This window comes from Hippoglossus hippoglossus, chromosome 14 (genome assembly GCF_009819705.1).
Source record: "Hippoglossus hippoglossus isolate fHipHip1 chromosome 14, fHipHip1.pri, whole genome shotgun sequence".
Classification (NCBI taxonomy): Eukaryota; Metazoa; Chordata; class Actinopteri; order Pleuronectiformes; family Pleuronectidae; genus Hippoglossus; species Hippoglossus hippoglossus.
Genome location: NC_047164.1, coordinates 13,466,705 through 13,476,102, shown reverse-complemented (window position 1 = coordinate 13,476,102; position 9,398 = coordinate 13,466,705). Strand labels below are relative to the sequence as shown.

Here is a 9,398-nt window from a genome sequence, read left to right as displayed (position 1 = left end):
AACATATTAGTAGTACACACGTAGTTCACCCTCCGGGGCAGCAGGTGGCGCCTCAGTCTGGCTGTTAAATGCTCTTTTAAGAGACGAGTGCTATGCGCCGAGGAAGAGGCTGAGCTGTGTCGCACGTAGCTTTTATCTGATCGACGGCTGCGCTCGGGTAAGTTGTTTTCTTAAGGGTTGAATTACACTTACTGACACACGAAGCCAAAATGTCTGTCTTTTTTTAATTTTTCCAATTGTTAATAACATGCTGGACACGACTCGGTGCCATTTTCCTGAGCGCAGCGTCACAAACCAGAGAAACACCCATGCTAGCTGACTTAGCAACGAGTTAAGGTGGTTAGCGTTAACTCGACCAGTCTCTCCACGGTGCGTTTCTAAATATAACCCAAGAGGAAACATGGAGGCTCCCGTGTGATAGTAAAATGTCCTCCTCCGCTACAGTGTAGGACTTGGTGTCCGCACAGAGAGAGACAAATAAATACGTCTTGAACGTAATGGATGTCGTGTTGTTTTCTTAGCTGACTGTCCGTAGCTCTGACCGTAAATGGAGGCTCGGTGATCCGCTCCGCATGAGTGAAGGATCCGGGCTGAAGCTGACACGGCGGCCAACTCCGAAACACTAACCTGAACACGAAGCTCCTTTGTAAACCGAGTTGATCATTACTGTCATTTAATCATCTGGGTGAATTTAATATGCGATATTAAATTTAACATGGTTGCACAGATTCCTGTTTAATCTCACCTTTTCAATATTACCAGGGGAAATAGAGGAATGTTGTGATTTTGTATATTAGATGTAGTTAATTATGCGATTAATTTCAGGTTGATTTTAACCCTACCATATTCAAATAAAATCTCTATTATATATATATATATATATATATATATTTTTTTTTTAATCACGGTTATTTTTATTTATGAATAACACAATACTTAAGACAGTCCTGTTTGGTTGTTTTGCTACTAGATCAGAGGACAAATAACGTGTATATTGTTTGTTTTAATAATTCGAACATTATAATGAAGGAAACTGTAATACAGTAACTGCTGTATTTGTTTTGTCTGAAAGGAAACTGATAAGATTAAGACTGAGTGACTCTCTTATCAATAATCAATAGTTAACATTGCTGTGGGTTGGCCCTCGCAATGTCACACCCCTAGCACTTTGTACCATTGCTTTGGAATCGTTTGACTATGCTCATTTGATTTACTCACTATTTTGAATCTATACTATGAAATAACAGCTGTATTCAGACTCCAGACTGTAATGTGCTTTTCTCCACAGTGGAGTCAGGACAGGTCCGAGATTGTGGCTAGCTTTAGGAATTGAGTATTTTATCTATTTAAGGCTGTCCAACTCAGATTGATTTTCTTTTGTTTTGTCCCTAGATTATTCACACACTTCCTAAGATGGTCCGACCACATTTTGGACCACCACGCATAAAGCCCAGGTAATGTATTTTGACTGGGTCAAGTTGTGCAGTTCTCTCTAGCTACTTTCAGACATGAACTGGACAATTTCTCCCCGGAGGAGGTGCATGCAAATGTAAGGTTTTTGGTTGGGTGCATGCCGAGGGGGTGGGGGAGTGGTGTGGTTTACTTTCGCTGCTACAGCTCCATCCTATGGGAAACACTGTACGTTCATGATTGTTAATCTTTTGTTGCACTCAATGATAGCGATTTAAGTCTATGGCCATTGTTGTTGCAAAATATTATACTTTAGAATGGGATGATGTGTTTTAATCCATGTATCTTTGTTTTCCTTGTTTCTTCTCAGACCATACGGAGATGGTCATGGAATGGGGCAGAATGAAGGGAACTATAACCCAAAAAATCGAAGAGATGCCCAAAGTTACACAGTAAAGACCCCCTTTAACTGGAAAGATTCCAGAGGTAGAGGACGACCCCCAGTTGTCAGGAGAGTCCCCCTGATGGGTGAGCAAAGGGAGCCACGTTTCAATAACATGAGGTCCCCGAATCAGGATTCCTTTCAATCATACTCTCCAAAAATGGAACCGCATCATAGCCAGAGGAGGCCTTTTGTGGCATCTAGGCCAAATCGACCCCCTCATGGTCATCATCCTTCATCCTCTCGCAGTCCTGCACAAGGATCCCCAGGTCAGAGGGGCCCACCTTTCCATGGCCAACCCTCAGGGCACAGGTCACCTTCCCCGAGACATTTTCGTAACCACCCAGCTGACAGGAGGCCAGGCTCTTCACAAGCCTTTCAGGGGTCTTTCAGGGGCCACAAAAGGCAGCCAGGTTTTTCCCATCAGGAGCAGCGGAGTCGAGATCCTCGTGGGAATTTCAGCCCCAGAGAAAGGCCCTATGAGCACTCAGGTCATGGCATGAAGCGCTGGAACGAGGCTGGGGCCTTCTCTCATCCACACAATGGAGAGCACAGGCCCTCTGGGTCACAGAGGAGCCCCAGAGAGATGCATGGGAGAGGCCCGTGTCCAGAGAGGTACAGGAGTGAAGCAACTATCCCAGCTGGGTAAAATTATTAAGGAGGAGGCCTGAGGCTGGCCCAGTACTCCCAATCACAGTGGTCATAATGATTACCTCTACTCTGCCCCAACCCATAATTATTAGAGGGGATAAATGGGGGTCTGATGTAAATGTGGTTTCACCTGCCATTGAGAGGAGTGTTACATCTGTAATTACTCTGTGAAAATTTACTTCTCCTACCTGATTCATTCTTTCATGACATTATGAAGGGGCTGCATTAAGATAAAAGTTAAAACTTCCGCCTCCCACTTAACATGACAATGGATCTGTCATTGTAATCATTTCTGTATTGTTTGATGGATATGCAGGTGGTCATCTGAGCAAGACTCCAGGCGGCAGCGTGGTCCAGTGGAGAGGCAGGGCAGCAGATCCCACAGTAGAGAGAGAGCACAAGATGTCCCTCACCAGCTCCCTTTCAGATCCCCCTCATGGAAAGGAGGTCCACCACAGTCATCATCCTACCACAGGAGCCCTCAGGAAAGGCAGGGGCCTGGACCCCGCAAGAGGAGGATATCTGATGTTAGCATGCCCCCTGCAGACGCTGCACCAGAGCATGGCAATCTAAAACATCCCAGGAGAGAGCGACCTCAGTTTTTCAGTTTTCCCAGGCCATTTGGTGGTAAACCTTTTGGTGATAAAAGTTACCAAGGTAGAGGCAGACAAGTCAAAGCAGAGTCTCTTATGGGGCTCAGACTTCCCCCATCAGTGAATCCTAGGCCCCGCCTGGGCGACTACACCCCACGGGGAAATTTCAGCTCTGTTTTTGCTACCAGAAAGAGACGTTTCCAGTCAAATCCAGTTCCCCTGAGAAAGGTGGATCCAAGGAGGCCACCACAACATTCACCCCCCAGAGAAGATGGCAATGGCAGCAAGTCTTCAAGAGACTCGGACACAGACAAAGAGCAGGTGGAATCTCGCCGGTCCCTGAAAACACACAGGTACGGTATTTTCCTTGTAGCACTATTCGCAGGGGCTTGATGATGATTAAGAGGTCAAGAAAGAATGTCTCAATGGGAAGGGGGTGCCATCTGTGGAAAATGGAGATGTCGTGATGGGCTAAATGTGCAACACTGATTCAGTTGATGAAAAGCTCTCTAACGCCTCCCTGTCTGCGTGCTGCCTCTGTTTCACAAATATTATCCCGGGCTCAAGAGAAAGTTCTAAGTTACAGCATCATGTCGACAAAAAGCCTGCCTTTTTTAAAAGCAGACAAAGTATAATTGCTGTGATGAGGTCCATGGAAAAAATTGTTGGTCTGTGCTGTTGAGGAGTCATCAGTTTCTCAACAATATATATCTTAAAGAAAGTTGTTCTTCAGCATGTCGTGAAGACCCTTCATCGTTGGTAGAAAACAAATCCGAAGCTGAAGTCACAACATCGTTTGTAAAGCAGTATATCCATGTACACAAAATAAGGACATGAAAACTCCACAGAAATGTCACACTGTTCCCTTTTTACATTGTTGGCAAAATGTCACCTTTTACCTGGACTTTGGGGGAAAAAAAGAGATGCATCAACTGGATGTCCAATGGTGATCGTTCAAGGCTCCAACTAAAACAGACAGGACAGAAGATTTAAAAGTCAAGAGGTATTTCTGAAGAATTTCCCAAAACAAAGCTAATCTCCCTCAGTTTAATCACAACATAATCAAGATGGATGATGGCCACAGAGACAGTTTAAAGTCCTTAAACTGTGAAGAGGAATTTTTGTTGCTGGACATCACCAGTCATCGTCAGAGTGAGGACATATGTCTGACTTTCACTGAGAATATAACCGAAAAATACCTAAAGAGATAAAGATTGAAAATTCTCACTTTATCTATTTAAATTAAATTACCAATAACAATCTTTTCATAAAGCTCTAAAGTTAATTATAGACTTTTAACATTCAAACCCAAGACAAAGAATGTTTTGTTTTTTTTTGGCCAATTGAACGCATCAGTCAACTAATTCAAGAATTCGTATTATCTCACATTCATAAGATGCGTAACTACATGCACACATCTGCCATATACCCAATGTAATGCCCAGTTCGTGTGACACAGGAGTGGAAATGACATACTTGCAGTGAGCAAACCGAAGTATTAGCTCCAGAAGGATCAGCTAATCTGGATAAACTACAGAATTCTGCACCATCTGAAGCAAAAAGCCCTGTGGACATCATTTCTGTTCAGGCGGAGAGAAGAGGAGACAAACTACCAATTGCACTTCATACAGTGTCTTAAATACTGGAGTCGTCATCAGAACATGTTAAAAATGTCTAAGCCAGAGAATCGTCTAGAAGACTCGTAATGAAAAACGAGGCATAACCAGCGACTATTGAGCTACTAGATGAGCAGCTTCGTTTTAATCACATCAGCAACACCTGCAGTGAAATCACTTCATACGACGTTTTTTTATTTTCTATATGATAAGAGATATAATGGCTGAGAACTCAACAGAAGGTCGAAGGGACGAAGCACAAGTGGAAAATTAAGACGTTAAGAGGATGGATTTGAAATAGATGAGAACAGAATGAAGGAAGAGATCTCGAGTGGCCAAAATTCCAACTTGATACGGCATGTGGACAAATGCAAGATCAGCCTGTTCTGCGCAGCCATACCACACCCCCTGGTTTATTCTTATCGGTGTGAAAACATTTGCGCTGGACCCACAGGGCTGTGGCTGTTTGTCAGCTACTGTGTCAAATCTGAAGTCTGACCTAAATGTAACAATCATGATGAACACCTCATCATGCGCCTGAGGGAACTCACAATATTCAGTAGCTGCTTTACAAGGCTAATGCAATGAGAGCCCACTGCACCTAAAGTCTAATCCTGCACCTGTCAACCTGTAAAGACGTCTAGTGTTACGGACAAAACGAGTCCTCAGTCAAATTCTTCTGTAACTTAAAGCTACTAGAAGAGGAAACGAGGGCACTGCACAACCCCCTTTCACTTTGGTTTTACTGCAGAATTAATCTGATCTTTGTAAAAATCCTGCCTTTTCAAAAATAGCCATGCCCAATGCCAACAATTTTAAGGAGAGTATGAGATCTGAAGAAATGGACGTCTCACTTGAGAGCACTGCAAAGCCTGTAGTAAGTAGCTTTGAACCCTGGACTGGCTCATCTTTTAAAGCTGCTGCACAGCTATGGAGAAGAAACTTATATAATCCTCAACCTGGACTTGTCATGTCTACAGACGTCTTCAAGACTCAAACCTCCCATTGCCTCTCTGACATACATGTTGTGACCCTGTTTGGACAATGGATTGAATGCAACTAAAGGAACAACAGAGAATGACCTGATGATTAAAAACCTTCCGAACGTCAGTGTGACAGTGAAAACAAGGGCATTGTCCTCCTGTGCCTCAGCGAGAGGGATGATAGAAGATTTGGTGATGTGATGTAGACCACTATCTTAAAGTCGCCACCAAGATTTCCCAGCTCTAACAATCACCGAGTAAATGAAGAGAGCTCAGATTGATTCAGGGTACAAAAATAGAAGAGCATGGACATGCCATGATTTTTTTGTAAGTACCCATGTGTAATGCGTGGATTTATGATCTTTTATCTGCCTGAAAAATAGTGCTGTTCATTACTGGTTTATATTGCATTTCTTTTAAGAGTCAACAGGTTGATTTTTATCTTCTACTTTCAGTCTGTTTCTTGAAACACATGAATAATATGTTAATGTATCCAGGACACATTTAAATTGTTTGTACATGATGCTGGTATATGAATGCTGATGATCCTAACTACGTCTGCGACACATTCCACAGATCTTCTCCCATAGAGAAACGCGACCTTGTTGTTTTGTCCCACTGGCCTCCAGGGCCAAGCTCCTCTAAGGACGGCTCACCTCCCAAAGATCACAGCCCAAAGTCAGATAGTGGTAAATACATTTTTTTTTGTAATCAAACGGCCAGTATCTAATGTTCAGTTGTTTTTTTATATCACATCATTTTACATGCCTCTAAGCCACAAGCTTTAATAAAAATGTTTTCCTTGCTTAGAACAAAGCTCAGATGAAGAAGACTCATCGGACAGCCGACTCTCAAGGACGAATAATTCCAGATCGTCGCCTGAAGAGAGAAAACGGGGACATGTGGATAGGAAGATGTTCAGGTACATTTCTTATAATACCCAACAATTTGAGAGAAAGTTCATCTGTTAAATGTGAGATTTTTGTGAGTGTCCTGTTTCTGATGTTCTATTCGTTGTTTTTCAGGCCGTTTAATGTGATGGTGGACAGCAACAGATCTGGGAGGCCCTTCAGAAAGCCAGGACCACCACCACCGTTTCAGGTGAGTGGGGCTTTTGATTAAATGGACTGTGTTGAGCTCTTTGTGGTAAAACCCTGAAGAATCATCTGTTAAATGTACAGGGGTCACCACCTAAACTTAATATGTTAAAACTGAGTCAAACACTGCAATTTAGAAATATTTTGTTTATTTGCCCATGTATTCAGCAGTCACTGTTGTTTTACAGAGACCGAAGTTCACTGGTGGTCCAAGGAACCCAGGTCCTGAAATGTCTGGAAATGTAAGAAGACCACTCATGGTATGTATACCCCTGTTCAGAGATCTCTTGCTTCCTATGGGAAAATGCTTTTAAAATCAATAATATGTGAATTTCTTGTTGTTGTTTTTTAATCAGGAGAGCTTGGTGCCACGTCCTTTCCTAAATCAGAGACCCGTGTTTAGAAAAAGTAACAATATAATGTCTAAATACCGCAACATGAGAGTGATGCGTCAACGTGTGCCGTACAACAGAGGGCCCAACCAACAACGCTGGTGACAACATCCGGTAAGAAACTGTAGCATGTCGTCCATCATCAGGTCATAAGTAGGCCTGTTCACTACATAATATGAATCGGCTTTGCTGCTCTGTCATTTAACCCTTTGAACTCTGCAAAAGAAATCGTCCACCAGTGAAGTGACTACATTGGTATTTTTGCCTACCGCAATGTCATTTCTTCTAAGTAAAAAGGTCATGTAACTCAATAAACCATGATTATATAATCATAAAGGTACTGGAATTGTGATACATTTTTAAAATGTATCGGAGGTGTTTTTTCATTGAATTTGCCAAATATATAAAACATTGAACGTTGAAATATAGAAACATGAACAAATTATTTCTTCAGTTATTTGAACAGTTAACATTTCTTAGATTTTCAGAGATGCCCATTTTTCTCTGAGGTTGGGCTTATCAATACGTTTTGCTCCATATGTTACGAAACCTATTGACGTCATCACACGTGTATGACATTATGAGACAAAGGTTTGGGGCCTAGACTTTTTGCTGCTAAAATGAATGTTCTAGCTGTTATAGTTTTTATTTTAGATCAATTTAAACAGGAGCATGCAACCACAATCACCCATGGCCAGTTAGGGGCCATTTGTCCGTTTTCAGAGGGTTAATCCCGGAAATAAATCTTGTAATTTCTTTATAAATTTTATAATGACAAAGTAATTCACAGAACTTTGAGAAATGTTTTTGTCTGCATATGTTTTAACTGTGGTTTATTTCTGTTTCCCAGCACAGTCTGCAGACGTGACACTGGAAAACGGATATGGTTGAGAGTTCTTCTGCTGGGTGGACTGCACAAACCCTTCTCTCTGTACAATCCCAACCTGCCTGTATATTACGAAGTGTTGTTGCTTACACTTGTTCTCTGGTACTAGTGTTTCAGTTCCATCTATGAAGTACCGCAGTACTTTGTTTTAGAAGATTTGTAACATATGGCATTATATTAATTGCTACTGTCTTGCTTTTTTTCCTGATGTATTTTTGGATTTGGGAATTGCTGCTAGTGATCTCCGCGGTCTTTATTTTACATAGTATTAGCATTTTTTGTCCTTCTGTTTGTTTACCAGTCCAGCAACATTTAAGTCCAATTCAATAATATTTTTAATTTAACAACTCACCTTCATTTTTAAAGACTTATCACGTGAGGTTTCTTATTTTATCACTCATCGGTGTTTCTTAGAAAACGTGGCCCTTCAACTGACACTTGACTACTACTTGTACAACTTGTCCAGTTTATTGTTTGAGACGAAGTAAAACTCAGTTTAACAAGCTTCATTTCAGAGTTGTGTTTATTTTGACTGTAGATTTGAACAGATGCAGAATCAGTTCATTAGTAGTGCTCCCCTTGTTTTAAATGCTGTTTGTCTGACTGTCAGCAAGATTCTGCAAACTAATTTTACTGAAAGATTGTGGAAGGGTGCAGTATGGGCCAAGGAATAAACCATAAGCTGTTTGGATTGGATTAAAGGGGTGGATAAAGGAGTTTTGTTTCACTTTCTTTAACAATTTTACTTTAGAGGAGTGATGAATGAACAGGTGAGATTTGGTGCAAATCGGGATAAAGATCTGGATTTTATGAATCACAATATGTATTTTTAGGAGGTTGATATTTATTCTGTAACAAATAAAGCTTGGAACTTTATAAATATTTTCACTATATATCTAAACCAAAATTGTCAGTGTTCCATATTCATTTTCCGACATTTGAAACAACCATCATTTTTTAATCCTTTTGATCTTTTCTTCAAAAATATTTCAGAGAAATTGTGTTATGCCTTTGTCTTAAAGGGATAGTTCACCCAAAAACTAATTCACTCATTATCTACTCACCATTATGCTGATGGAGGGGTGGGTGAAGTGTTTGAGTCCACAAAACACTTCCGGAGTTTCAGGGGTAAACCGAGTAGCAGCCAAATCCAAAACAACTGAAGATATTAGACTTATCTAAAACAACAGGAAAAAAACATAATATGCCTCCATACTGCTCGTGTGGTGTCATCCAAGTGTTCACAAGACCTGATATTCATATTCAACTCGAGACGGCGTAATTTTATATTGTGTTTGTAGCCTAAATGTCCACTGATATGTTGAAAA

The 9,398-nt window shown here is 41.2% G+C and overlaps 1 protein-coding gene across 1 annotated transcript; it reads left to right on the top strand.

Moving 5' to 3' along the window:
* The first annotated feature begins 63 nt into the window (after window positions 1–63).
* On the top strand, window positions 64–8,577 carry si:ch211-114c12.2 (uncharacterized protein LOC336578 homolog). The gene is made up of 10 exons (XM_034607579.1): window positions 64–157; window positions 1,393–1,454; window positions 1,781–2,467; window positions 2,820–3,449; window positions 6,272–6,384; window positions 6,506–6,617; window positions 6,721–6,796; window positions 6,981–7,052; window positions 7,149–7,298; window positions 8,035–8,577. Exons 2-9 carry the CDS (start codon window positions 1,414–1,416, stop codon window positions 7,287–7,289), a joined length of 1,872 nt encoding a protein of 623 aa, XP_034463470.1. The 5' UTR covers window positions 64–157; window positions 1,393–1,413; the 3' UTR covers window positions 7,290–7,298; window positions 8,035–8,577.
* The last annotated feature ends 821 nt before the right edge of the window (window positions 8,578–9,398 follow it).

What these genes read in the sequence shown, in the direction of transcription:
- si:ch211-114c12.2 (XM_034607579.1), top strand. Translation starts at nt 1,414, where the DNA reads ATGGTCCGACCACATTTTGGACCACCACGCATAAAGCCCAG. An exon ending in AGAGGCCCGTGTCCAGAGAG is followed by an intron (nt 2,468 to 2,819) that starts GTACAGGAGTGA and finishes ATGGATATGCAG; the next exon opens with GTGGTCATCTGAGCAAGACT. An exon ending in GACCACCACCACCGTTTCAG is followed by an intron (nt 6,797 to 6,980) that starts GTGAGTGGGGCT and finishes GTTGTTTTACAG; the next exon opens with AGACCGAAGTTCACTGGTGG.